Source organism: Schistocerca americana, chromosome 1 (genome assembly GCF_021461395.2).
Source record: "Schistocerca americana isolate TAMUIC-IGC-003095 chromosome 1, iqSchAmer2.1, whole genome shotgun sequence".
NCBI lineage: Eukaryota > Metazoa > Arthropoda > Insecta > Orthoptera > Acrididae > Schistocerca > Schistocerca americana.
The window spans coordinates 1,141,118,230-1,141,143,097 of NC_060119.1; the positions used below are offsets into that span (position 1 = coordinate 1,141,118,230).

Below are 24,868 nucleotides of genomic sequence, written 5' to 3' on the forward strand. Positions count from 1 at the left end.
CAGGTTTAATAATGAATAAGAAAGTAGGAAAATAACCTACTATTAACAGAATAGTGAAAGCATTATTGTACCCAAGATAGACACAAAGCCCACACCCTCCACAGTAACCTGTGCCTCTCCTTCCTTATAGTCTGAAGTCGCTGTGCGCAATGGTTCCTGATGGAATCAAAGCTGATTCATGTACTACCTCCCATTGACTGCATTCTTCATTGGGCCAAACAGATGGAAGTCAGAAGGTGTGAGACCGAGGCTGTGGGCTGGAGCACTCCAACTGGTGGATGAGTGTGTTAGCACTACCAACAGAGATGCCCAGTCATGCAGCAAGGTGTTTGACTGTAATCCACTGACCGTCTCAAATGAGAGTGTCTGCACAGTCCTACATAGCAGGAGTCACAGCTGTGAGCAGCCGGCTGGCATGCAGGAGATCATATTTGCAGACCAAACATATATGTGCGATCTTGTTGTGATGATGACACATGCTTCTCCCAATGATTCACCATGCTTTTGTTCACTGCCACATCTCCAAAGAAATTCTGCAGGCACCTATGAATATCTGCAGTACTCTGGTTTTCCACCAAAGGAAACTCAATGGCAGCTCTCTGCTTGGAATGCACTAACATTGCAGATACCAGTTTGAAGGCTACATACAGCACTGTCATAAACAGAAACTTCATGAAACTATAGGGGCTGAAACAGAAATATTCCACAATGTCTCACAACAAATTCCACATTTTTAACTGAAATTGGCTGAGGAAAAAAATGTGTTGCATCACCTATTGAAAGCCCCTTCTATTATGCCTACACTACTATAGTGCTTCCTTGTATCCTTTGTGTGTATCTACTCACTTTCTGTGTCTTCCAGATGAAGATGTTTCATGCACAACATATTCATAAAAGTGTAACTCACTCATGATGTAGATTCCTTACAATACTCTGTTTGTATTAATTATTGAGTGATATTCAGCAGTCTAGGACCTTAAACAAGTTGAGCTGAAGAAGAGATAGAGAAATTTTAATGAAAAACAGCACACTTAATTGTGGGTTTGTTTTGTCAGTACAAAAAATTGCAGAAATCTTCAACAACTGCAATGGGAGAAGCCATCAGAAAGGTACTGTTTATTATGAAGAGACTTCCTCTAAAAAATTCAAGGTATCAGAATCAATGAGGAGGAGGGGGGGGGGGGGGGTCAGTAGATCTATAAAGAACATAAATCTTTTGTTGTGAAAACATTACAACATACTGGTCATTTCATAACCATATTTATAATCTGAATTAATAGAGGGAAACATTCCACATGGGAAAAATATATCTAAAAACCAAGATGATGTGACTTACCAAACGAAAGCGCTGGCATGTCGATAGACACACAAACAAACACACAAACAAACACACACACAAACATACACACAAAATTTTGTGTGTATGTTTGTGTTTATTTGTGTGTCTATCGACGTGCCAGCGCTTTCGTTTGGTAAGTCACATCATCTTGGTTTTTAGACATATTTATAATCTTAATCATTTGGTTATAAAACTTTTATTATCTGCCATCACCTGTTAATTCACAGGCAGATGATCAAATATTTTTATAGCTGCATAGCTTGCTCCTTTCTGTGCTAGAGTAAGGTTAAGTTGTTGATCATAGGGGCTATTTTTGTTCCTAGTGTTATAATTATTAATGCCACTATTAGTTTCAAATTGTGCCTGATTCTCCACAACAAAAGTTATAAAAGAAGAAATGTATTGTGATGTTGTTGTTAGTATGCCGAACTTCTTAAACAGTTGCCAAACTTCTTAAACAGATGGCTACACGAAGTTTGAGGATAGAAAACAAATATTATTCTCAGTGCATATTTCTCTGGAAACAATACTTTGCGTCTAAGTGTGAAATTGCCATAGAAAATTATTCTGCATGACATAACATTTTATTAAATCTCTCATTAAAGAAAAATGTAATATTTTTGCATTGTAGGTTGGGAAAATAATTATGGAAACTGCCGCAAAATCTAATTTGAAAAAAGTCTCGCTTGAGCTTGGAGGGAAGAGCCCACTTATTGTTCTTGATGACGCTGATGGTAAGTAAAAAATCTTGATACTTATTTGACATTATAATGTAATTGGATAGTTAAAGAATATACTCACCAAGCATGAGGACACACATATAAAAAGAAGGTTGCAAGCATTTGGAGACAGTGGCTTCTTCTTCTGGCAGAAGGGTTGAAGGGGAAGAAAGAGGACTGAAGAAAAAGGACTGGAGAGGTTTAGGAAAAGGGGCAGATTTCAGAAAAGTCACCCAGAAACCCGGGTCAGGGGAGACTTACCAGGCTGAATGAGAAGGAAACACTGATTGGTGGGCTCTGCACTGGGCAAGATTTAAAAACCGGAGAGCTTAAATCTGGAAGATGGGATAATATGCAAAACAAGGATTACTGCTGAAGCATCATGCACAAGTAACAGAGTTGTGAGGGGGACGGTGAAAAATAGACAGTTCAGCCACACAGCCTTGGGATTCAAGGCAAACGTATTTGTTTGGATGCAGAATCTTTACAGCAATACACCACACACTGCTGTGCAGGACATTTGACTCAGCTACAGTGATTTTCTCTGTATCAAGTAACCCGTCATGCACTCATGTCACACTGAAAGTCCAGTGCCTACATGACCTTGGAAACGGATTGTCTCATGTTTTGGACATTCAACTTCTAATGATTGTCAGATGCTCTGGTATCATTGGTCTCTTTCATATTGCACTGTCATGCTGACAGCCAACAGTTCTAGTGTTATCCCATGTGACTTGCTGAACTGGTACATTTGCTGTGATGACAGCACTCTCTCTTCAACCAATATACAGGGTACCCACGGAGGAATGATCAGTATTCAGGGACATGACAGGAATGATCATTTGAAGCAAAAACTTCCAGTAAACATGGGCTCTAAAATATATACCTTAAGGACTATGAGCACTTGTTCAGTAGAAGAGATGTTTTTTTACAGTGGCAAAGATGACCAAGTGCTCATAGCTCTTCAGGTATACACTTCATAGACCATGTTTGATAGACTCTTTTTCTTGTTTTGGTCCATATTACCACCTCTCAAAATACAGAAAGCATAGATCTTACAGTAGAAGACATTTGTTTCATAGTATCAGAGATGAAATGCTCATATAATTCTTCAGGCATGCATTTTAGAGGCCTTATTTACTAGACTTCTTTGCTTTGAATGATCATTTCTGTCATATCCCAGAATATTGACTATTCCTCACCCATTTATCTCAAATTAAATTGCTCATGGCTTAATGTTCCATGCACATTAATGAGCCAAAACATGACTGCTGCACACCACAAAACTGAATGTGTCTTACCACAGAAAGTGGAGACTGGAAGTTGCCTGCTCTGTAAAACAGGATAAGTGGTGATCTGAGGCAAATCTGATAACAGAATAAAAAAATGGCTCTGATCACTATGCGACTTAACTTCAGAGGTCATCAGTCGCCTAGAACTTAGAACTAATTAAACCTAACTAACCTAAGGACATCACACACATCCATGCCCGAGGCAGGATTCGAACCCGCGACCGTAGCGGTTGCTCGGCTCCAGACTGTAGCGCCCAGAACCGCATGGCCACTCCGGCCGGCGATAACAGAATACAGTGCCCGAACAGGCACATGTGTTTCAGAGCACACTGATCATTGCACACTATTGAACATCACACTGAGTCAACGACATCGTCAGTTATGATTGCACTGGCCACAGGATCACTGAGATTGAACAGTGGATCAATGGAAAAGTTTCAGTTGGTCAGGTGAATCACATTTCTTGTCACATCAGGTCGATTGTCTTTTCTGGGAACATCGTCATCCAGTTGAACAGATGTTCAAAACATGTGTCATGCTATGGAGGGCAGTATTATGCCTTGGGAACATTCACCTGGGCTTCCATAGGACCTGTGTAAGTAATTAAAGGCACCATGGAAGCTGTGGATTGCATGAATATTATTGCAGATCACCTGCATCCCATCATGCTTGATGTCTTCTACATTGGCAATGGGATCTTCCCACAGGATAATCGTCTGTGTCACAAGACCGGAATCATGCTACATTGTTTTGAGGAGCTCGATAATGAACTCAAGTTGATATCTTGGTCACCAGTGTTAACTGATCTGAACCCAATAGAACACATCTGGGACACATCAGGTGACAGCACTGTGCCCCCAAACCTTCAGCCCTTAGAATGATATTTTCATTTGGTAGCGGAGTGTGCACTGATATGAAATTTTCTGGCAGATTAAATCTGTGTTCCGGACTGAGACTCGAACTTGGGACCTTTGCTTTACATGAGTAAGTGTCCTACTGGCTGAGCTAGCCAACCATGACTCAAGACCTGTCCTCACAGCAGGTACTGGTGGAAGTGAAGTTGTGAGTATGGGTCACAAGACATGCTTGGGTAGCTCAGTCAGCAGAGCACTTACCTATGTAAGGCAAAGGTCCTGAGCTGAAGCCTCTGTCTGACACACAGTTTTATTCTGCCAGTTTCAGTTCAGCCCTTAATATACAGGAACTTGTGCCACATACCTCTGGAAAACTACCATCTATTTGTCAAATCCATGCCATGCAGAATTGCTGCTGTATTGCATTCTGAAGCTGGACCGACACACTATCAAGGAGCGGGTCAGAAAATTTTGACTGACTGTTGTGTTAAAATAATAAGTAACAAGAGACATGAAAAATCTACTACATTATTCTTTATTAATTTAAAACAAACTCCTGTAGCTTCCAATGACCTCAATGACACCCTAGGAACTTCTGTTTCTGAAATTACTTCTTTCACAAGAAAAATATTTTGGAAAATGTAGTTAATATACATCAAATTTTGTTACAGTTGATGAAGCTGTGCAGCTAGCTCATGATGGAATATTCATGCATCAAGGGCAGATTTGCTGTGCTGGTTCAAGAACTTACGTTCATGAAAAGTTGTATGATGAATTTGTACAAAAATCAAAAATTAAAGCAGAGGCTAGAAAAATTGGTGATCCATTTGATAATAGTGTGCAGCATGGACCACAGGTAAACTATAATATTATAATAAAATATCAATTAAGCATTTGTAATTTGTCATAGATACAGTAAAACATCCAGCTGTTTCCGTGTGGTGATTTAAATCATACAGCTCATCCTTTCCTATATACAGGGTGTCTCAAAACTTCAGGGGCAAAACTATAGCAGTGATTGAGGATTGTAAACTGAGTACTACATGAGAAGTAACGACTGGAAACAAATATTTAGCTTTTATTGACATAAACAGCATACACCTTATGACAACAATTTAAACTCATAGCAGCTAGCCAGGCTGACGACTGCCAGTCTGAATGCATGACACGCAAAATTTGTCCCTTTCTCTCAAATGACTCTGCTGTCCATTGTCCAATAAAGCAGGTAGCTAGGACAACAACAACCACTGTCAATACATTTTCTACAGGGGTTTCATTTACAAACGATTTCATGTATCAGGGTAGGGGGAAAAAATTATAGGAGTGATCCAGTGATCTTGCTGGCTATGGAACACAACTTCCCCTTTCAAGTCAATAATGATAGTATCATAATAATATGCTCCAACATGTTAATACTACGTCCTTCCATAAAAAACAAGACATACTGTCTTCAAAAACTTTGCAAGAATATACCAGATAATCACTGATCTGTGGGTTGTTTCGGGATCTTTCCAAAGCGTTTGATCTTATAAATCATAATCAACTGCTGTTAAAATTGTATAATTATGGTGTCCGTGGTATTTCCTACAAGTGGTTCAAGTCATATTTAACTGATAGGAAACAAAGAGTACAAATTTCTCAGGATTGAAATATGTACCATTATGAATATAAAAAAGTTAATTATGGCGTGCCTCAGGGCTCGCTATTGGGACCATTGTTATTCTTGATTTTTATTAATAACCTACCTCAACAGTTATCAACAGCTGATACCATATTATTTGCTGATGATACCAGCTTCTTTATAAAAGGGAAGAATGATTATGAGATACTCCAAAAAATCAACAAAACAGCAGAAGTGGCAGAAAAATGGTTTAAAGGTAACTGTCTAGTTGTCAATGACAAGAAAACTGTATGGATGAACTTCAACCATATAAGGAACAAAACTAGGACCAATGTAAAATTCAAATTATTGAATAGCCAAATTCAGCAAAAGAATCATATAAAATTTTTAGGATTATGGGTGGATGAGTATCGAAGATGGGAAAAACATGTAGAAATTCTTAACAAAAAATTAAGCAAGTACTGTTACATATTAAGAGTGTTTAAAGATTGCTGCAAAACCGAAACAGTGTTAAGTGCTTATTACGCACACGTGCATAGTCTACTGAAGTATGAAATAGTGTTCTGGGGAAATACCTCCTTTGCAGAGCATTCTCTTAAGCTCCAAAAGAAAGCTTTAAGATTAACAAGTCATGTTGCTTACAGAGCACCAGGTGTCTTTAAGGAATTAAAAATCATGACTTTACTATCTATATTTATATTTGAAGGCATATGCTTCATTAAAAACCATCAAGTTTCAGCTTTGAATAGTGAGATCCACAATTATCAAATAAGGAACAGGGATGGCTATCATGGGGATGTGCACAGAAAATCAATATATCAGGACAGTGCTGTTTACAAACAAAAAATTCTGTACAGTGCATTGCCAGATATCATAAAAAAATACCAAACAGTAACACATTCAAAAAAGAACTAAAAAATCCACCAATAAACAACAGCTTCTACAACATTAACGAATACCTGGAATTTTGCTCAAATCTGTAGTCTACTTCACAACTCTCTGAACAAAAATTCATAATTACTAACCATACCTAGATAAAACCAAACTTATTTCATCCATGTATGTATGTAATTATGCACCTAACTTTTGTGCTGTATGTTACTACGCCTAGTTAACTAAAATACTGGTATTTAATAGTTTTAGTAAATTCAACCAAGGGGTTTCACAAGTTTTTGTTCTATCTGTATGTACCTAAGCAGAATAATTTTTTGTTATAAAGATGTGTTGATACCAATGATAAGATTTTGTACATGATGTAAATATGTAATATTTTATCCAGTTCTGTACTTTGACAACTGCAGTATTATGAATGTGATAATACAGGCGATAAATAAATAAATAACTATACTCTATCCAAAGAGGGTGGCAGCAAATAAGATGATATCACCTGATCTTATACAGTTCCAGACCACAGTATGATAGCAAAGTATCTCTGCCAATATTTGCATTGTGTCCTTTGGTGTTATAATACTTGCAGTTTGATGTTCTAGACAAAAGGATTCCAGTTAAGCCCCACTTAGATATCATGAGGCTTCCCTAAGGCCACAGTTGTTGTAGAGGTGCATATTTCAAGTGTCATGCCTCGCTCTGGAAGGTGGGTCCCGTTTAAAGATTGACTGACTGACGGCTGAGGGGCACCACTAAGTTCTGAGAACCTAATACGCTTGAGCAGGAGGCCTGTAAACCATACCATTACAAACAAACAAACCTTTTGTTAATTTGCAACCTCCTTAGTGGCTCAGGAATACAGGAGGCAATCTCAGTGGTTTTCTCCAAGAAAATCCAACTTCTAAACCATTAGGGAACTGGCCGCAAACAGTGGTGGAGCTGCAACAGGAGATGGCAAGAGAACATCACTTGAATTCCCTTGTTGTATGTCAGCTACTGTTCAGGGACTTTTCAGGAAGTTTGGTATCCTGTAAGAAAGACTAGTTGGTGTGACGGCCCAGTATCAGTTGTTCATTGCATGACACTGCAAACTAAGTCATACATGACACAATGACATAACAGTGAAGTAAAAACCCTGAATGGCCGAGCAGGTATAAGAAGAGGAAAGCTGGCAAGCAGAAGCATTATAAGTGATTGCGATTTCACATTCAAAGCCGTTTTAACAATTCAGAAGACATATGCATATCATTCAGAGAGCATTCTGAGGTCTTTGGGAGTTCATTTTGAGGTGATTGGGGAGACAATGTCAATCTTTTCATGAGATTTTCACACATCATGCTAAGTGATTTGCATCTTTTGCACAGAGCATTCTGACTTTGCCCTCTGGAGGCATGTCATTTATTTATTTATTTAGTCCTTCAAATCCTACATGAATAGAATATATACAAGGATATTCGACATGGTTAGGTATTTACAAGATAAGATACAGTCCTAAGGACTAGATATTGAAGTAATTTAGTATTGAATCATACATACTTGCTATTTTCTACCCAGTTTTCTGACACTGGCTCTGATCACTGCATTCATTCTGATTGCTATTATCACTTTGTGATATCCTTGTTTTACCAGTTTATGTCAGATTGTCCTTCTTGTGGTTCAATGCTTGAATCTTTAAGCATATAACTGTGTTCCCTTCATATGACCTTATCTAATGTGGACACTGTTCTATAGTCTACTTACTACACCCTAAAGCCATGGTACATGAAGAAAAGAACTACTGGCTGTAAAATTCAAATTATTTATTCATCCAGAAAATTTTTACAGATTGTAGGATAGCTCTTTTTTGGGTCAAGAGGATGATTGAGCTAGCAGTTGCACTACCCTTGAGTGTTACAATCTGAACAGTTTAGAAGCTTGCTTTGTGTGCAAGTAAATGTAGGCTCTAGCACATTTTCTTCAATGTCACATTTGTTTTTGTTAACGTGTGTTGGCATTTAAAATAATGTTGAAGCCATCAACCTAAAATGTTTGTTTCCATTGAGGGTGTAATTCTACTTGTTCTTATTGTCACAAAGGTGTTGAAGGCTTCACACTTTAAACAGAAGTTTAGAAAAGTTGTTTTTGATGTATTTACTATTAGCATATTTCCATCAAACCAGTCATTTAGCTGATCTGTAGCTTTATTTATGTTTGTTTGTTGTTGTATTGTGGTTTCCCCTGTATGAAGGATGCCAGTGTTATCTACAAACAAGATATTTATTTGTTATTCAATGCTTAGACCTAGGTCGATTATGTACAGAAGGAAAAGTATACGCTCAAAAGAGGATCCTTGAGGGACTCCACTTTTTATTTTTCTTGCATCTGAAAAATATGTTATAATTCTAACATTTAGTTAATGTTTTATTAATCATTTCTGTTTCCCATTTGTTAAGAATGAGGAGGAGAACCATTTCAATGCAGTGCCTCTAATGCCTTACTTTTGGGGCTGTTCCAACAGGCTTTTGTCTTCAAGATGTCAAAAGCTTTGTTTGGAGCTAAGAAAATACTAGCAACATTTTGTCCATTGATTCTAAAGCATTTTGTAAAATACTGTAGATGGAATTTGTAGTAGATTTATTTTTGTGGAAACCATGTTCCACGATTCCTTCAGTGACCTGAAGACCCAGTAATAAAGAGACAGGTCTATATATTTCTAAATTTGCTTTGCCATTTTTTATGAGTAGTTACCATTTTTGCAACTTTAATACAATTAGGAAAGGTTCTCATTGAAAAGAATGAGTTGATTTATGATGAAGTCTGGAATACCACCAATTTCCGAGGTGAATGATTCATTTGGAGTTGTTTCATAAAGATAGATTATGTGGAGGCAAGAATTTACTTTGTTCCAGTGGCTATTTGAAGAGATAATTGATTTTTTTTGTGCTGTCTGCACAGTACGGCCTGAAGAGATTTGCAATCCATTGAGAGTCAGTAATACCCTTTTTGTCACAGTTCAGGATGATATTTCTTGTTACTATTTCTTTCTTGCTTTATTACTTTCCAGACTGCTTTGCTTTTATTTTCTGACTCTGATATAAACTTACTATTAGCCATTTTTTTTGTCTGATTTGTGACTTTTCTATATATCTGAATTATCTTGTAATATAACTGTTCAAGGGAGGCAATATGTTGTGGCTTTTTCTGTAGTTGCGCAATTCTCTCTTTGTGTTGCTTGAGATTTTTATGCCTCTCTATCCATTTCTTTGAGACCTGTGTTCCTTGTCACCCATGTTTTGAGAGGAAACACCATTTTAAAAGAATAACTGAAAATGTCAGAGAACTTTTTAAACGTTTTGTGATACTTGTTCCCATCTTTCTGTTGTTAATAAGTGATTCAATGTTTCTATGCTCGGTGTGTTGAATATTCTTGCAGTCACAGTTTGTTTATGGTTTTGGTTGGGCAGTAAATAGCCTGTAAGTGTTATCACTTGGGCTTTATCATCACTAAAATCTGTATTTATGCATTCTGCAGTATAGGTTCTGTTTACAAATATTTCGTCCACAGTAGTAGCATTAGTTTTTGTAATTCTTGTTTGAATTGTTAGCACTTATTTCATATTGAAAGTATCTGTTAGGTTGAGCAATAGTTGTTTTCTCCCACTTGTTTCAATAATGTCAGTGTTGAAATTCCCACACACTGCTGTTGATTTTTTGCCTACATGTATCCCATTTAGTAATATTTCATGTTTATTGAGAAATGACTCGAAGTTCCCATTTGTAGAGCGACAGATACACATGACAACTGTATCTGCACTGCTAATTTCAATGATTGTAGCTTCAAAGGCTCTTTCTGCATTGAGGTACTGAAAAACTGTCAACAGTTTTGTATTTCAATCCAGTTTTAGTTAAAATAGCAGCACCTCCATTTTTGTGATTTCTTCTACAGAAGTAATTTGCCAGTGTATAGCCTGGCATCAAAAATGAAGCAATCTAATCTGCCTTAACCAGTGTTCTGAGACACACTGAACACTGACAAAATGAAGTGCAGTATTTAGCAAAACTTCAGTGTCTAAATAATAATAATAATAATAATAGCTTTATTCAACATTGAATGGTACACTGCACATGGACAAAGAAACAGTAATGATTAAAGTTATTTGTACAATACACAAGACACATTCTTCTGAATACGTCATTAATTTACAACAAAATTACAATAAGATGTTTACTTATTTCTAGTCACATAATTTCACAAAGCATTTGTTGTTCTTCATATAAGTATGGTACTCTTGTAATGTGTAGAAAGGTTGTTTTACTAAAAATTTCTTAAGCTGATGTTTCAGTTTAACTGTAGGAAGAGCCACAACTGCACTAGGCAGTGCATTAGCTAATTTTATACCTGTGTACTGAGGCCCCTTTTTGTAAAGTGCTGTTCTGTGGTTGCCTATGTAAAATCTTTCTTTATTTCTAGTATTGTACTGGTGGAAATATGAATAAGTGTTTGGGTGCAGTCTTTTCACAAGCAATATGGCTTTTAGAATGTATGTGTTTATAACAGCTAACACCTCTGTTTTTGGAAACAAGTTTCGATAAGATTCCCAATATTTTGCTCCACAGATTATTTTCACACCCCTTTTTTGAAGAATGAGTAGCTTATCCAGATTAGCTTTGGTTGTTGCCCCCCCAAATTTCAATACTGTAGTTCAAGTGAGAGGAAAGAAGAGCATGGTATGCAGTCTTTAGGACTACAGTGTCTTTACAGAACTTGCTAATAGTACTGATTGCAAATATATTTTTTTGACAACTTAGTTGCTAGGGAGTTAATATGTGTGTACCATTTCAGGTTGCTTTGGATTGTTACGCCAAGGAATTTTATACTAGACTCTTTCTTTACCAATTTGTTGCCAATGTATAATTTAATTTCATTATTCAAACCACTTTTGTTAAACTCCATCAAACATGTTTTACTGGTGCTTACATTTAAGTGGCTTTCATTAAAAAACTGAACAATTTCTTTTGTCACATTATTACACTCAGCCTCTAGTTCATTACATTATTCCTTTTTATACACAATGGATGTGTCATCAGCATACAGAACAATTCTGTAATTCATAGTACAGTATTTAATATCATTTACATAGATCAAGAACAGAAGGGGGCCCAACACCGAGCCCTGGGGCGAACAGAAGGGGGCCCAACACCGAGCCCTGGGGCACGCCATATTTTATGCAAGTGATCTATGATTTGTAGACACCACTTTCCATTTTAAGCAGAACAAACTGTTTTCTATTGCTCATATAACACTTTATTAGGTCATAAGCAGTGCCTCTAATGCCCATGTTCCATAGCTTGTCTAATAGGATGTCAACATTCACACAATCAAAGGCTTTTTCCAGGTCTAGGTATACACCTGCCACATTTTCCTTGCTTTCGATACCCCCTAACACCTCTTCAATTAGTTGAGCAGCTGCAGTGCTAGTTGATTTACCTTTTAGGAATCCATTTTGATTTTCAGACATCAGGTTGTGTTTGTTAAGAAAGTTTATAATCCTGTTGTATAACTTTCTCAACTATTTTGGAAAAGACAGGAAGGATTGAGACTGGTCTGTAGTTTTCTATTTTGTTGTTGTCACCTTTCTTAAAAATGGGTGTTACCTGTGCTGTCTGGAAAGGTGCCTGATTCTATTATATTGTTGACTGCTACAGACAGAGGTACAGAGACATTTTGGCTACAGGCTTTTAAAACATTAATATTTAGGCCATCATGCCCAGTGGAATTAGAGGGTTTTAGAGAACTAATGATGCCCATTATTTCTGCATAGTTTGTGGGGGCTAGATATATACTATGGTCACATGTATTACCCTTAAAACTGTAGTGCATGTTTTTATGTTTGTCATTTATGGCTTCCCCTATGGAAGAAAAATATTCATTAAAAATATTTACAATTTCCAGTTGGTCTTTTATGAGCATGCCATTGTAGTTAATAGTAAAGTCCATACAGGATTTGTCATTGCAGGTTCTAAAACTGTTTATGACTGCCCAGATTCCAGCAGTTACGTTGTGTGAGTTTTGAAGCTTATTTGCAACATAGTTGCTCCTGGTCTGTGTTAGTCCTTATAGTGTCCTTGATATATTTTGATGGCTTCCTTTAGCTCAGGAATCTCTCTATTATTCAGCATTGCACTGTGGAGTAGTTTTAATTTTTCCCTAGCTTCAGTGACATTACTATTTACCCAAATATTTTTGTTTATATTTTTTGTTTGTTCCTTTTTTGTGATTACAACTGGGCACGTGGTATCAAAGCAGTAACTGAATCCAGCAGCAAAGCTATTATATGAAAATCTATTATTTTCAAACCATTTTATATGTGCTAGCAGGCAGTTTAGTCTATTTATGTTGTCATTTACATTATTCTTTTAGTTACAAACTGTTTTTTGTGAGTGACTGGACAATCTTTTGGCATATGGAGAGACGCGTGTCACTGTAATTTATTTGTCCACTCAATTTTAAGTTAACATGCAAATTTCCTAAGGGCATTTTTATTACATTACTTATCTCAGTTTTGCTTGGATAGTCATACAACACCATAAGAGACTTGCTGGGAGATCAACATCATCATGTCAGCTGCCCACACTTGAACTTGTCGACAATTCTATCATGTGGCAGGATTAAGTGGTTGATCTTCCACCTATATGCACAATTACCAAGTCATGTCTATGCCCAGTCAGATCAGTCCCGTGACTGTTGTACTGATGATTTGTGCATAATAATAATAAATGTTAATTTTTTGCTGCTTTATTAATTAGAATTTATTCCATTTTGTGTACCATTTGCATATCTTTTCATTTACATGTTACAACACTGTGTACATTTTACAGGTTAGCTGAAAAGTGCTTAGTATTGATAAATCTTCTCCCATACAATTTTCTCTCATTTTACTGTGTAATCAATTTTTTTTTCAATAACTTTAGGCAGCCCTCTATTTTTAACAAGCCAGTTTCTCATAAGTTTCTACCTACTGTGATGAAATTCTTCCAATTAATATTATATCTGTCATGAAACATTTCCCAGTACATCAGTTTAGCTTTCTGAGCACTGTATTTATTTATTTATCCTGCAGCACCATACAGTACCTCAATGTCTGCAAGTTCTTTCAGTAAATAATGCTCCATCTTTGGCAACTGATCATGGTCTGTAAATGTTAAGCAATATCACCAATACATCACAGATGAGTGTATTAGTTTTCAAGGTAGCACCACCAGTATGATGTGGCAGAAAGTTTTTTGTTATGAAATATGCACAGTTTAAAAATATATGCCTCACACATATTGCTCAAACAAGATCTTATTCCATTTGAAATTTCATTTTCGACTGTTAGTACCTCAACTAAAATATACTTATTGTAGGACTCTCCACCACCTACATAATTTTGGACCTACAGGTTTGAGACAACCGGTAGAATATATATTAAAACTGAAATATATTTAAAAAAAAACACGTTTTATTTCTTTTCAGATTGACGAGGACAGTTTCAAAAAAGTTATGGATTATATAAAATCTGGGAAGGAGCAAGGAGCTCAACTTGAGTGTGGTGGTGATCGTTTTGGTGACAAGGGCTACTTTGTAAAACCTACTGTTTTTTCAAATGTTACTGATGATATGAAAATTGCGCGTGAAGAGGTGATTAATATGCATTCATTACTTTAATTTAATGGGATTTTGCCAATTTTTTAATTTATTTGTTTGTTGGAAATTTATTCGACAGTCATACAGCAATTCACATCTTATCGCACTTACGTTAAGTATGTAAACTATTCCCATATTCATAATCTGGAATTCATTTTCGCTATTTATGTCTGAAAATGTGCATGCTGGTTGACTAAGAGAGAACATGTCATGTCTTTGGAAATGATAGTACTGACAATGCTAAGCTATGTTTGTTATATGAACAACCATTCTACTCCTCATAGCTACAACATACACAGTTGACAACACAGAAAGGACTCTATGTATTGTGGGGAAGGCATTCCACACTAACCTTGCAGACATAACCTGCCTATGGGGCATATTGGTATGAGTGGGACAAAAAACAAACAGGACACAGAAAGTGCTTTTTTCGGATTTTGGGTACCTTTATCGGAACAGAACATAATTAAAATAAAAATTAACAGGAGAACAACAACACACTAAAATTATATAGCAATAAAAATGGACACAGGGGAAATAATTCCTACAGAACATGGTAGCGGCAACGGCCTTGCTGCAGTGGCTACACTGGTTCCCGTGAGATCACCGAAGTTAAGTGCTGTCGGGCATGGTCAGCACTTGGATGGGTGACCATCCAGGCCGCCATGCGCTGTTGCCATTTTTCGGGGTGCACTCAGCCTCGTGATGCCAATTGAGGAGCTACTCGACCGAATAGTAGCGGCTTTGGTCCAGAATACCATCATAATGACCGGGAGAGCGGTGTTCTGACCCCACGCCCCTCCTATCCGCATCCTCCACTGAGGATGACATGGCGGTCGGATGGTCCTGGTAGGCCACTCGTGGCCTGAAGACAGAGTGCTTTTTTTTATAGAACATGGTAGCCCCCCCTGAACTGAAGGACACAATGATTGGAAAGTAATGAATTATAAGTCTCAAAATTACATACAGCAATTCTGTACCTAAGCAAATACAAGGAATAAAAAGTAAAGGGTTCACAAGTATACCTTGAATGGATTTGTTTAATCTAAGTGTGCATCATGTCACTATAGGTGAGGTGCTGGGTGTAAGCCACAATGGCAACTCCATATGGATGAGGTGCACATACCATTAATACCCATATGATCATGACAACAATGCAGAAGGCAACAAAAAATAGAAACAAAATTTGCAGACACAAATGTGGTAGTCTATGGCAGTGAGGCAATATGTGGCACACTCTCAGCAATATTGTTACTAAGAATTCCGTGATGCAGTAGTAGCCTAGTGATCCCATGAAACTGTTGGCGGCAGTGTGGAAACATCAATATCAAATTAGTTTGTACGGAAAAAAAATGTAATGCCCTGCCACTAGCAGTCACTAAGGTTTTGCAGATGCCAGCAATCATTGTTCATCGAATCATGTGGAACAGACTCACTGGTGTCATCTTCTCTGCACAAGTACGTGTCCAGAATACTGTTACTGCACCTCATGGTAAGAGTTCTCTTCAAGTGGCACAGCACAATCAACACTCACAATAAAACATTATCTCATTGGGCGACCAGGTCAGTTGTTCAGTGTCAGTGCAGGCAGCAACAGTCAGGGAGCTCTTTCCATCGTATGCTTCTCTCTGGAAAAACCCCACAGCTGCAGCGAGGCAGTACATGGTGGAGAGAGGTTCCACTACTTAGGTCTATATTTACTATATATTTTGGCACAAACAATTTCATTTTCCAGCAAGAAAGAAGAGAATGTCATCAGAAATCAGGATATCAAGAGATTATCCGGGACCCTAGATCAAGAATAATACAGCATGTCAGGAAGAGAGCCAAATCACCAGATCAAATCTGAAAATACATATGTGCCACCTACAGGGAGCACACAATGGAAGAATTGAAAGTTACTATGGCTGAGAGGAAGCAGATACCAAGCTTTCTCTAGAGACTGAAGATAATTCTTGAAACATTAAGTGCAATTTGTAATTGATATGGCTACAAAACAGACAACTTTTGTTATAAACTTAGATAAAAACTGTTTCCTCTAATTAAATGTCAGGAGCCACATGCATGATCAAAAGCAGAGGTTAATACGAGACCTAGCTTTTGGAATAAAAGAATCAACCATCTAACAAATGAGCAGAATGGGTCAGAGTAAATGAGACTCTCCATAAGATAAATAGAGGCAAGATAAATAGAGATTGCCCAGATCTTCAAATCAGGAAGGATATAGCAAAACAGGAAAAGAGAATCCCACAAGAAAATTCTAGCATCAGACAAAATTTGGTGTTTGAAGTTACTGTCTGTAGAATTTGCAGAGAAGATGGAGAACAGCGGATTATAAATGGGATCACAGATGAGCAGATATAATGCAAATTAGAGAAGAAGAAAATTGAACTGGTGCAGAAGAAACTGTCATTGAGAGAAAGAGTCAAGTCCACTCAACTGATGAAGAAAGCACAAAGCTCGGTACTACACAATATGTACTTTGCAACAGGGTATTGTGTGTTTCCAGCATAAAAACTACCCAGTAGCACTCAAACATTTTCACTGATGCCATTAATACAGTTTTATTTTTCCTTGGACAATAAGACACCAAAGTGCAGTTGTGTTGAAATCCAAAAATAAAGCTTTTCTCTTTCCTTATTTTCTTTGGTAAAAATTCAGGAGATATCCTCTGCTTTTTTTCTTCAAGGAACCTACTATAGTCATGTCTGCGTAGGTTGTGAAAGCAATAGCAGTCTATAGCACTCCAGCAAAACTGAGGCCTTGCTACAGAGATGTTTACCAAACTGTGCAATGCAATTGGTTGCAGTAGGCATACGAAGCTACTGTGCTCAGCCTACTACATCTGTCAGGGATCTACTTACAATGACCCGACTGTAGGTGTCACCTTTCTCCTTTTTCAAGGTTCCAATCAGTGTAAAACTTGTAAACCAGTTACTGGTTGTGATATTCTGGTTAGTGCCTTCAACTGGCTTGACTAGTCAGAGAGCAATATCTTGAAATTGTATGGTGCCTTCGGGTTGTTTTCCTACATATTGTTCAAGATTGTATGTATATGCAGTCTTTGCATCAACCAACGTGATTATTTTTAGTCCATACTTGTTTGGCTTATTGTCTGGATGAACAGGATCCTCTAAGTGCTAAAAAGCTGTTCACCGATTGTAAGATATTTACTCACAGTAAAGTTATTTTGAAAATTTGTCAGAAATAACTCAAAATTTTTCCTTAATGGTGCAAGATTATCAGTTTCCTTCCTTGCAGTATGTTCGGTTACATCATCAGATCTTAGACGTCTTAGTAAAAAGCAAAACCTCTTTCCACTCTTTGAAAGACAAAAAGCCTTAATGCTATTGCCTTTTGAGTTACCCCAAAGCTGTATAATTTTTTCAATTTCAGAAGGAGAAGTTGGTGATACATCCATATGACTGAATTTTATTAGTGTATTAGCATTTCTTTTTTCAACATACTACTTAGATTTTTCTCTTGAAACACCAGTCCCTTAGGGACTATTTCATCAAGTTTAATTTACTGACTGTGCACTCACTGTATGGTCATAAGAAAAATATGTCTGTAAAAAAGAATTGTGAAATAAGTGTAATGAAAGGTGACATTCATAACTGCAAAGCACGAATCAGATGTGGTTATCATATGACACTGAGTCTACCTGAGCTGAAAGACAATTCTATAATGCATTTCCAAATAATATACAGCATCTCTGTGGGAATCTGTTTAAGAGAAAGTTGAATTAATTGTTAACTAAAAATGTTTATACTCACTTAATGATTTCTGAACTCCACTATCAGCAGTAATACTTTTGTATATTGTAGTATATTAATGGTGGAAAATATTCATGTACTAGTATCTAACGTGCTATTTGTTATAGATATTTATTATATGTGTGGTATGAAATCACTTCTGCAAATGTACAAACATGACAATGTCCATGACTGTTAAGTTTTAATGGGCAAATAAAGATTATTATTATATGAGAATGCAGGCTTTCTCTGTGAATCTTGATGATAAAATCCTCTCGGGTTGACAGCCGAGTCAATGCGTTGTTCTCTGGCAATGTTTCAGCAAGTTTCTTACTTGCCATCTTCAGGCGAAGTGTCGGGTTCATGCCTCGTCCGAATCTTTATAGCTGCTAGACCACAGACTTCTCTGCATCCTCGGCGCCGGTCGATCCAATCAGGCATGATTGGAATTTGCATGGTTCTATACAATCTCTTGGTTTCTTCAAATTTATATGTGTGTTCTTCATTGAGGCTGTGCTCTGCTACCACAGATTATTCCTTTTGTCCGAGGCGAATACTTCTCACATATTCAGAGATGCATTGTGTGATGCAACGCTGTGTCTGTCCAATATATTGTTTCCCACACTCACAGGAAATGCTGTAGACACCCGGTGTTCTTAAACCCATGTTGTCCATCATTGAACCCAGCATATTCCTTATATTTTTTATGGAGGACAGAAGATGGTTTTTATCTTGTTCTTCTCCAGTATCCTAGCAATCTTGGCCATAGGCGGACCTGTGTGCAGGAGGAACACCAGACCTTTGTTGTTCTCTGCTTTGTTAAGGTCCTCCTTCTTCTTCTCGCTCATCTTGAGAGTGCATCCAATCTGTGTTCCAGTGTAGCCATTCTTCTGGAAGGTTTTCTTCAGGTGCTGAATTTCAGTAGATAAACTGTCCTTTTCGCATATGTCATGAGCTCTGTGGACAAGGGTAATGAGCCCGGATTTCCATTGTGCTGGAAGATGGCAGCTGGTGGCATTGAGGCACAGGTCTGTGTGTGTTTCTTTCAGTAGACCGAGTGTCCCAGTGTGCCGTCTGTTTTCTTCTTTATTAGGATATCAAGGAAGGGTAGGCACCCATTTTCTTCCAATTCCATTGTGAACTTGATGTTCTCCTGTATGCTCTGCAGATGGTTGAGAAATTCCATTAGTGTCATTGCCATACGGCCAGACTGCGAAAGTATCATCCACATATTGATAAAAGACCGTGAGCTTAAGGCGTGCTGTTTCCAAGGCGATATCCTCAAAGTATTTCATGTACAGATTGGTGATACATGGTGCCAGTGGGGATCCGATAGTGACTCCATCCACCTGCTGGTAAAACTTTCCTCCACACTGGAAATACGTGGTCGTGAGTGCATGGTGGAATAATTTCACTGTGTCTTCGTCGAAATGATTCCCAGTAGTTTCGAGGAGTCCTCTAGCGGTACCCTCGTGAAGAGGGATGTAACGTCAAAGCTGACAATAATGTCATTTTTGGCAAGACTCCCCTCCTTGAGTGTCTTAACAAACTCTGTGGAATTCTTGATGTGGTGGGGACATTTACCCACGAGAGGCTGAAGCAGTTGTCCCAGGTGTTTGGCTATACCACAGGTAGGAGAATTGATCATGTCTACTATCGGGCGTAGTGGTATCTCCCTCTTGTGTATCTTAGGGAGGCCGTATAACTGTGGTGGAACCGGAGCTCTGGAGTACAGCCTTTTTAACAGGTCCTGGTCCAGACCTGAGTTGTTGAGAAGACTGATGGTCTTTCTAGTCACAGCTGTTGTAGGGTCCTTCTCCACTTGTTTGTAGGCCTGGTCCTGCAGCAGCGAATTAATTGCCAGTGCCGAGGAGCAGAGAAGCCTGTGGTCCAGCTGCTATAAAGATATGGATAAGACGTGAACCAGACACTTCGCCTGAAGATGGCAAATAAGAAATTTGCTGAAGCTTTGCCAGAGAACAACACATTGACTTGGCTGTCAACCCAAGAAGATTTTATGATCATGATCATTATTGTTATTATTATTATTATTATTATTATCAATGTCTTTGAAGTGCATTATGTTTGGTGTGTGGCAAGCAGAAAAAAATATTCTTTTCTATCAATATGACTGATAATGTTACAGATATTTGGGCCTGTACAAAGTATAATAAAGTTCAAAACTATAGAGGAGGTCATCGAGAGAGCCAATGATACACTTTATGGTCTTGCTGCTGGAGTTATCACAAAGGATATTAACAAGGCTCTTACAATTGCCAATGCACTTGAAGCAGGTTCTGTGTGGTAATTATCAATGTTGTTTGAGAAAAATGATAAGAGGAATTTTTTCACTGAATATATTCAAAGCAGTTGCAACTGATAAGCAAAACTCTTTTTAATTAAAATAGTTCCAAGTTTTGAAATTACTGGTTCCATTTTTCAGAGAAGAAGGGAAGAATAGCTACTCACTTCTTAAAGGCACAGTGTGATCTGCCATTTTTATGTCAGTTGAGTTAGCATCACAGTTTATGTTGTTTGGTAGATGATGTAGTTTTCATTCTACATACAGTATGAACCTTCATTACTTCACTTTACATGGCGCAATCACATTAATGTGACCACTTCTCAAAAGTCTGAATAACCACATTTTGCAGCATGTCCATGCAGAAAGAGAGTCCGTGAAGTTGTGGAAGGTACCAATAGTGATGTGGAGCCTTGCTGACTCCAGTGCCGTGGCCAGCTATACTAGGATCCATCATGCAAACAGCTGATTGAGGTGGTTCCACAGATTCTTGACTGGGTTTAAATCTGGGGAGTTTCATGTCGAAGGGAGTACAGTAAATGCATGCTGGTGCTCTTTGAATCGTGCGCATCCATTGTAATCTATATGATGCATTGCATTATCCTGCTGGTACATGCCATTATGCCGAGGAAAAACAAACTGCTTGTAGGAGTGGACATGGTCCCCAAGGACAGATGTATACTTTTGCTGATCCACTGTGCCGAGATCATCCAGGGAATGCCACAAAAACATTCCTCAGATGATAACGCTCCCTCCTCTGGCCTGGACACTTCCAAAAATTCCCGCAGGGCCGTACACATCAACAGCCGTCATTCCAATGGAGGATAACACATGATTTATCTGCCATCTGTCCTCACTCAGTGGATGTGCAAGTGTGGTATTGGCATGCAAATTCCAGCCTTTGTCACTGATGAACAGCAGTCAGCATAGGTGTATGAACCATGCCCCTGCTGCAGAGGCCCATACGCTGCAACATTCACTGAATGGCCATTGAGGAGATATTGTTAGTAGCCACTTGGTTCTGGTCTTGATTCTTGGCCTTGGCAGTCAGTTGCTCAACAGTTGCACGTCTATTTTCCTGTTTGCCATGCATGGTGTATTTTAACTATGCCAGTATGTGAAAAGCTTACAGACATAGTTATTTTGGAAATGCTTCCACATCAGGGCCAAAAGCGAATGATTCAGCCCTTTTGGACACCAGATAAATCGGTCTATTTCCACATTACAACAATGACTGCACTGTTTTCAGCATCTGCCCCCCCCCCCCCCTACTCCACACACACACGCAACACACACTTTCACACTTTATATACCCTTCCCTCTTAGAGCTGCCATCTGTGAGTGGTTACTGCACATTGACCTCAAGCATAGATGGTGGTCACAATAATGTGAATAGACTGTGCTGTTATTGTGGCCAGCTAATACTGATGTATATATCCATTTTGGGTGTTGATAGAAGGAACTGAGTACAAACACCTGTGCTTCACCATTATACATGATAGCATTCTGTAATGTTATCCTCATTTACTGTACCTCTTACTGACGAACAGTTTCCTCGTTCCCTTTATTCTTCAAAAACATTATCGTTTAGCCTGGAAGGTCGTAATTAACAGTGTTTTTCATAATTTATCTGTCACTGTTTTTACAGTCCTCTCACAGACAAGATATAATCAGATTGTAAAAATGAAATCAACTTTAACATTGCATTAATTTTGCAACAGATAAATTAAAGAAAAAATAGATTACAGACTTTATAAAAATTGAGAAATCATAGCAGTTAATAGTTGTATTTAACCTCCTGTAGCGAATTTTACCTATTTAAAAGTTTTCACCATTTTTGTTCTGATTTTATATGTTGTCATCCACAATGAAACTCTCTTCTAGTACATAAATTTAATGTATTAATCATGAACATGAACTGAAAAAGAAAATTTTTTCAAGGGTGAACTGCTTCTTTGCACTTGGACCTCAGTCCCCATTTGGTGGATACAAGCTCTCAGGACTAGGAAGGGAATGGTAAGTGGGGAAGTCATTAAGCATTTAAGCTATGATTACAAATCTTCACGAAGTCTCATAATAAAACTCTGTTACTTTATCATTTGCAGTGGAGAAGAGTCATTGGATGAATACCTGGAAGTTAAAACAGTTGCAGTAAAGTTGCCTGTGAAATTATGAAGTGTTAAAAGCTGCTGTCTTCTGTTTTATTCTTTGTTATTCTAAAATACAATGTTACATCCATGTACAATGTCAAATGTTATCTACATATATAGTGTTAACTGCATGCAGAAAACATCTATATAGTGTTACACAATATTTCAGCCTACAGTTCAGCTGATCAGATGACAGAACAAATGGCAGTTTGTTCGTATGCTATTGACACTTACAACTAAAATAAAATTATTTCTTAAATCTTTGGCCATATCAGTTAAAATTATAAGTTTTAGAGGCATTTCTGAATAAGCAGCTGCTTGAAATATCTTTTACAAGTTTCTCCAGTCGGCATTTCCAGTTTATTTGGTAGTTAATTATGATGCTTAATATTTGCCAAAGTGTCATTTGCTGTCAGGGTTAGACTTCTGGTGATTATGTGAAAATATGTTTTTTCTTGATATTACAGTTATCAATCTAGATGCTCCTACTAGCTATTTCAGTGTTTTTTCTTTTCATTAAGATAATTTTTTCCATACATTATTAGACTATTAAAGTTAATAAATAGATTTTTACATTGCATGTCTGATTTCATCTTGTTATAATCCTAGTGCCTCTCTTCTGTAATATAAGAACCATTCATTAACTTGAAAGGTGCTGCCCAACATTACTACTCTTTATGATAAAATAGGATAATCAAAACTAACAACCATTAGGACTTGACTATCTTTTCTATATATGTATAGAACAAATGGTTCTGAGCATCATATAGACTATTTATTATCACAACAGTTTCACATTCTACTGATGAACTACACAAAATAACAATCAGACATCTTGTCACAGGCAAAAGGCACCTCACAAAAGTTCTTGGTGAGCGTCATGGATGAATGATCAAAAACTGCCAGCCTCCAAAATTTATAATAATAATAATAACAATTTTATTGTGATTCATCCATTACAGCAATAGGCAACATCAGGCACATAATACAATATAACTGTTAATTCAAAGAAAATAAGAGACATGTCAATAATACTACAAAATTATATTACATTTGAAATAATCATTTATGTCATAGAATGGATCAGCAAGTAGCCATTCATACAGCTTTTGTTTGAATGCTTGTTCAGGTAGTTCTTGTACATATTGTGGAAGCTTATTAAGTAGTTTGTGCCCCATCAGTTCATAGCTGTTAAGTGACTTTGACAGTCTGTATTAAGGAGTATAAATGCATTTGCTCCTTATCATGTTGTAGAAATGTAAATTTTCTCTACGTTTTGCTTCTGGTAACTTCTTTTTTGTGTGGGGTAAAACATAGTAAATATACAGGTTTATTACAGACATGAGTTTTTGTTCACAGAACAATGGTTTGCACAACTAGGATCATCTGATGGAGACTTGTCTTTTAGACTAAAAACCATCTGCTGCATTTTGTTATCATTCAATAGGAAGCCATTTACTTTAAACAAAAAAAAAAATGGTTCAAATGGCTCTGAGGACTATGGGACTTAACAGCTGAGGTCATCAGTCCCCTAGAACTTAGAACTACTTAAACCTAACCAACCTAAGGACATTACACACATCCATGCCCGAGGCAGGATTCGAACCTGCGACGGTAGCGGTCACGCGGTTCCCGACTGAAGCGCCTAGAACCGCACGACCACACCGGCCGGCGCTTTAAACCAATAGGATGCTTGAGTCATTGTCTGTGCAACACAAGCTTTGAGGCTACTGAAATCATTACTACAATGACGGAAAGTTGTATCATCTGTATATAGTACTGTCATGGACTGGATGAATTATGGCAGATCATTAATCATTATGAGGAACATAAAAGGCCCCAGTACAGATCACTGTGGTACACCTATTTTAACTAATTCAATATTGGACTTTTATTTACCTACACAAACAGCTTGCTTGCGATCCTGTAGGTATGATTTTAAAAGTTTAAGGCTGTTACGTCCAATGCCATAGTACTCCATTTTTTTCTAGCAATATTTTATGCTCTACATAGTCAAAAGCCTTACTTAGATCACAGAAGGCGATTTGAGCAAATCCTTTATCCTCAAACACTTGACATATGTGTTTGACTACTAAGTCTATAGCATCAACAGTTGACAAATTTTTCCTAAAACCGTATTGTGATTTTCAAAGTACACAGATAACTGTTGGTATATTACACATTCAAACATTTTAGAGAGAGCTGGGATTATGGAAATTTGTCTGTAACTTGAAGGTGAGTCAATATCTCCTTTTTTATGTATTGGGACTACCCTAGGCAAT

The 24,868-nt window shown here is 37.6% G+C and overlaps 1 protein-coding gene and 1 pseudogene across 1 annotated transcript in view; both read left to right on the top strand.

Annotated features, from left to right (window-relative positions):
* Positions 1–23,166, top strand: part of LOC124597245 (aldehyde dehydrogenase 1A1-like) — a 48,344-nt gene extending 25,178 nt beyond the window's left edge. The window contains exons 7-12 of the mRNA XM_047135926.1: positions 1,971–2,073; positions 4,876–5,060; positions 14,209–14,373; positions 20,281–20,438; positions 22,378–22,452; positions 22,542–23,166. Coding sequence (XP_046991882.1) covers positions 1,971–2,073; positions 4,876–5,060; positions 14,209–14,373; positions 20,281–20,438; positions 22,378–22,452; positions 22,542–22,611 — 756 coding nt within the window. The 3' untranslated portion in view covers positions 22,612–23,166. The remainder of the gene's footprint in view (positions 1–1,970; positions 2,074–4,875; positions 5,061–14,208; positions 14,374–20,280; positions 20,439–22,377; positions 22,453–22,541) is intronic.
* LOC124555325 lies at positions 14,941–15,058 on the top strand (annotated as a pseudogene).
* Positions 23,167–24,868: the final 1,702 nt, after the last annotated feature.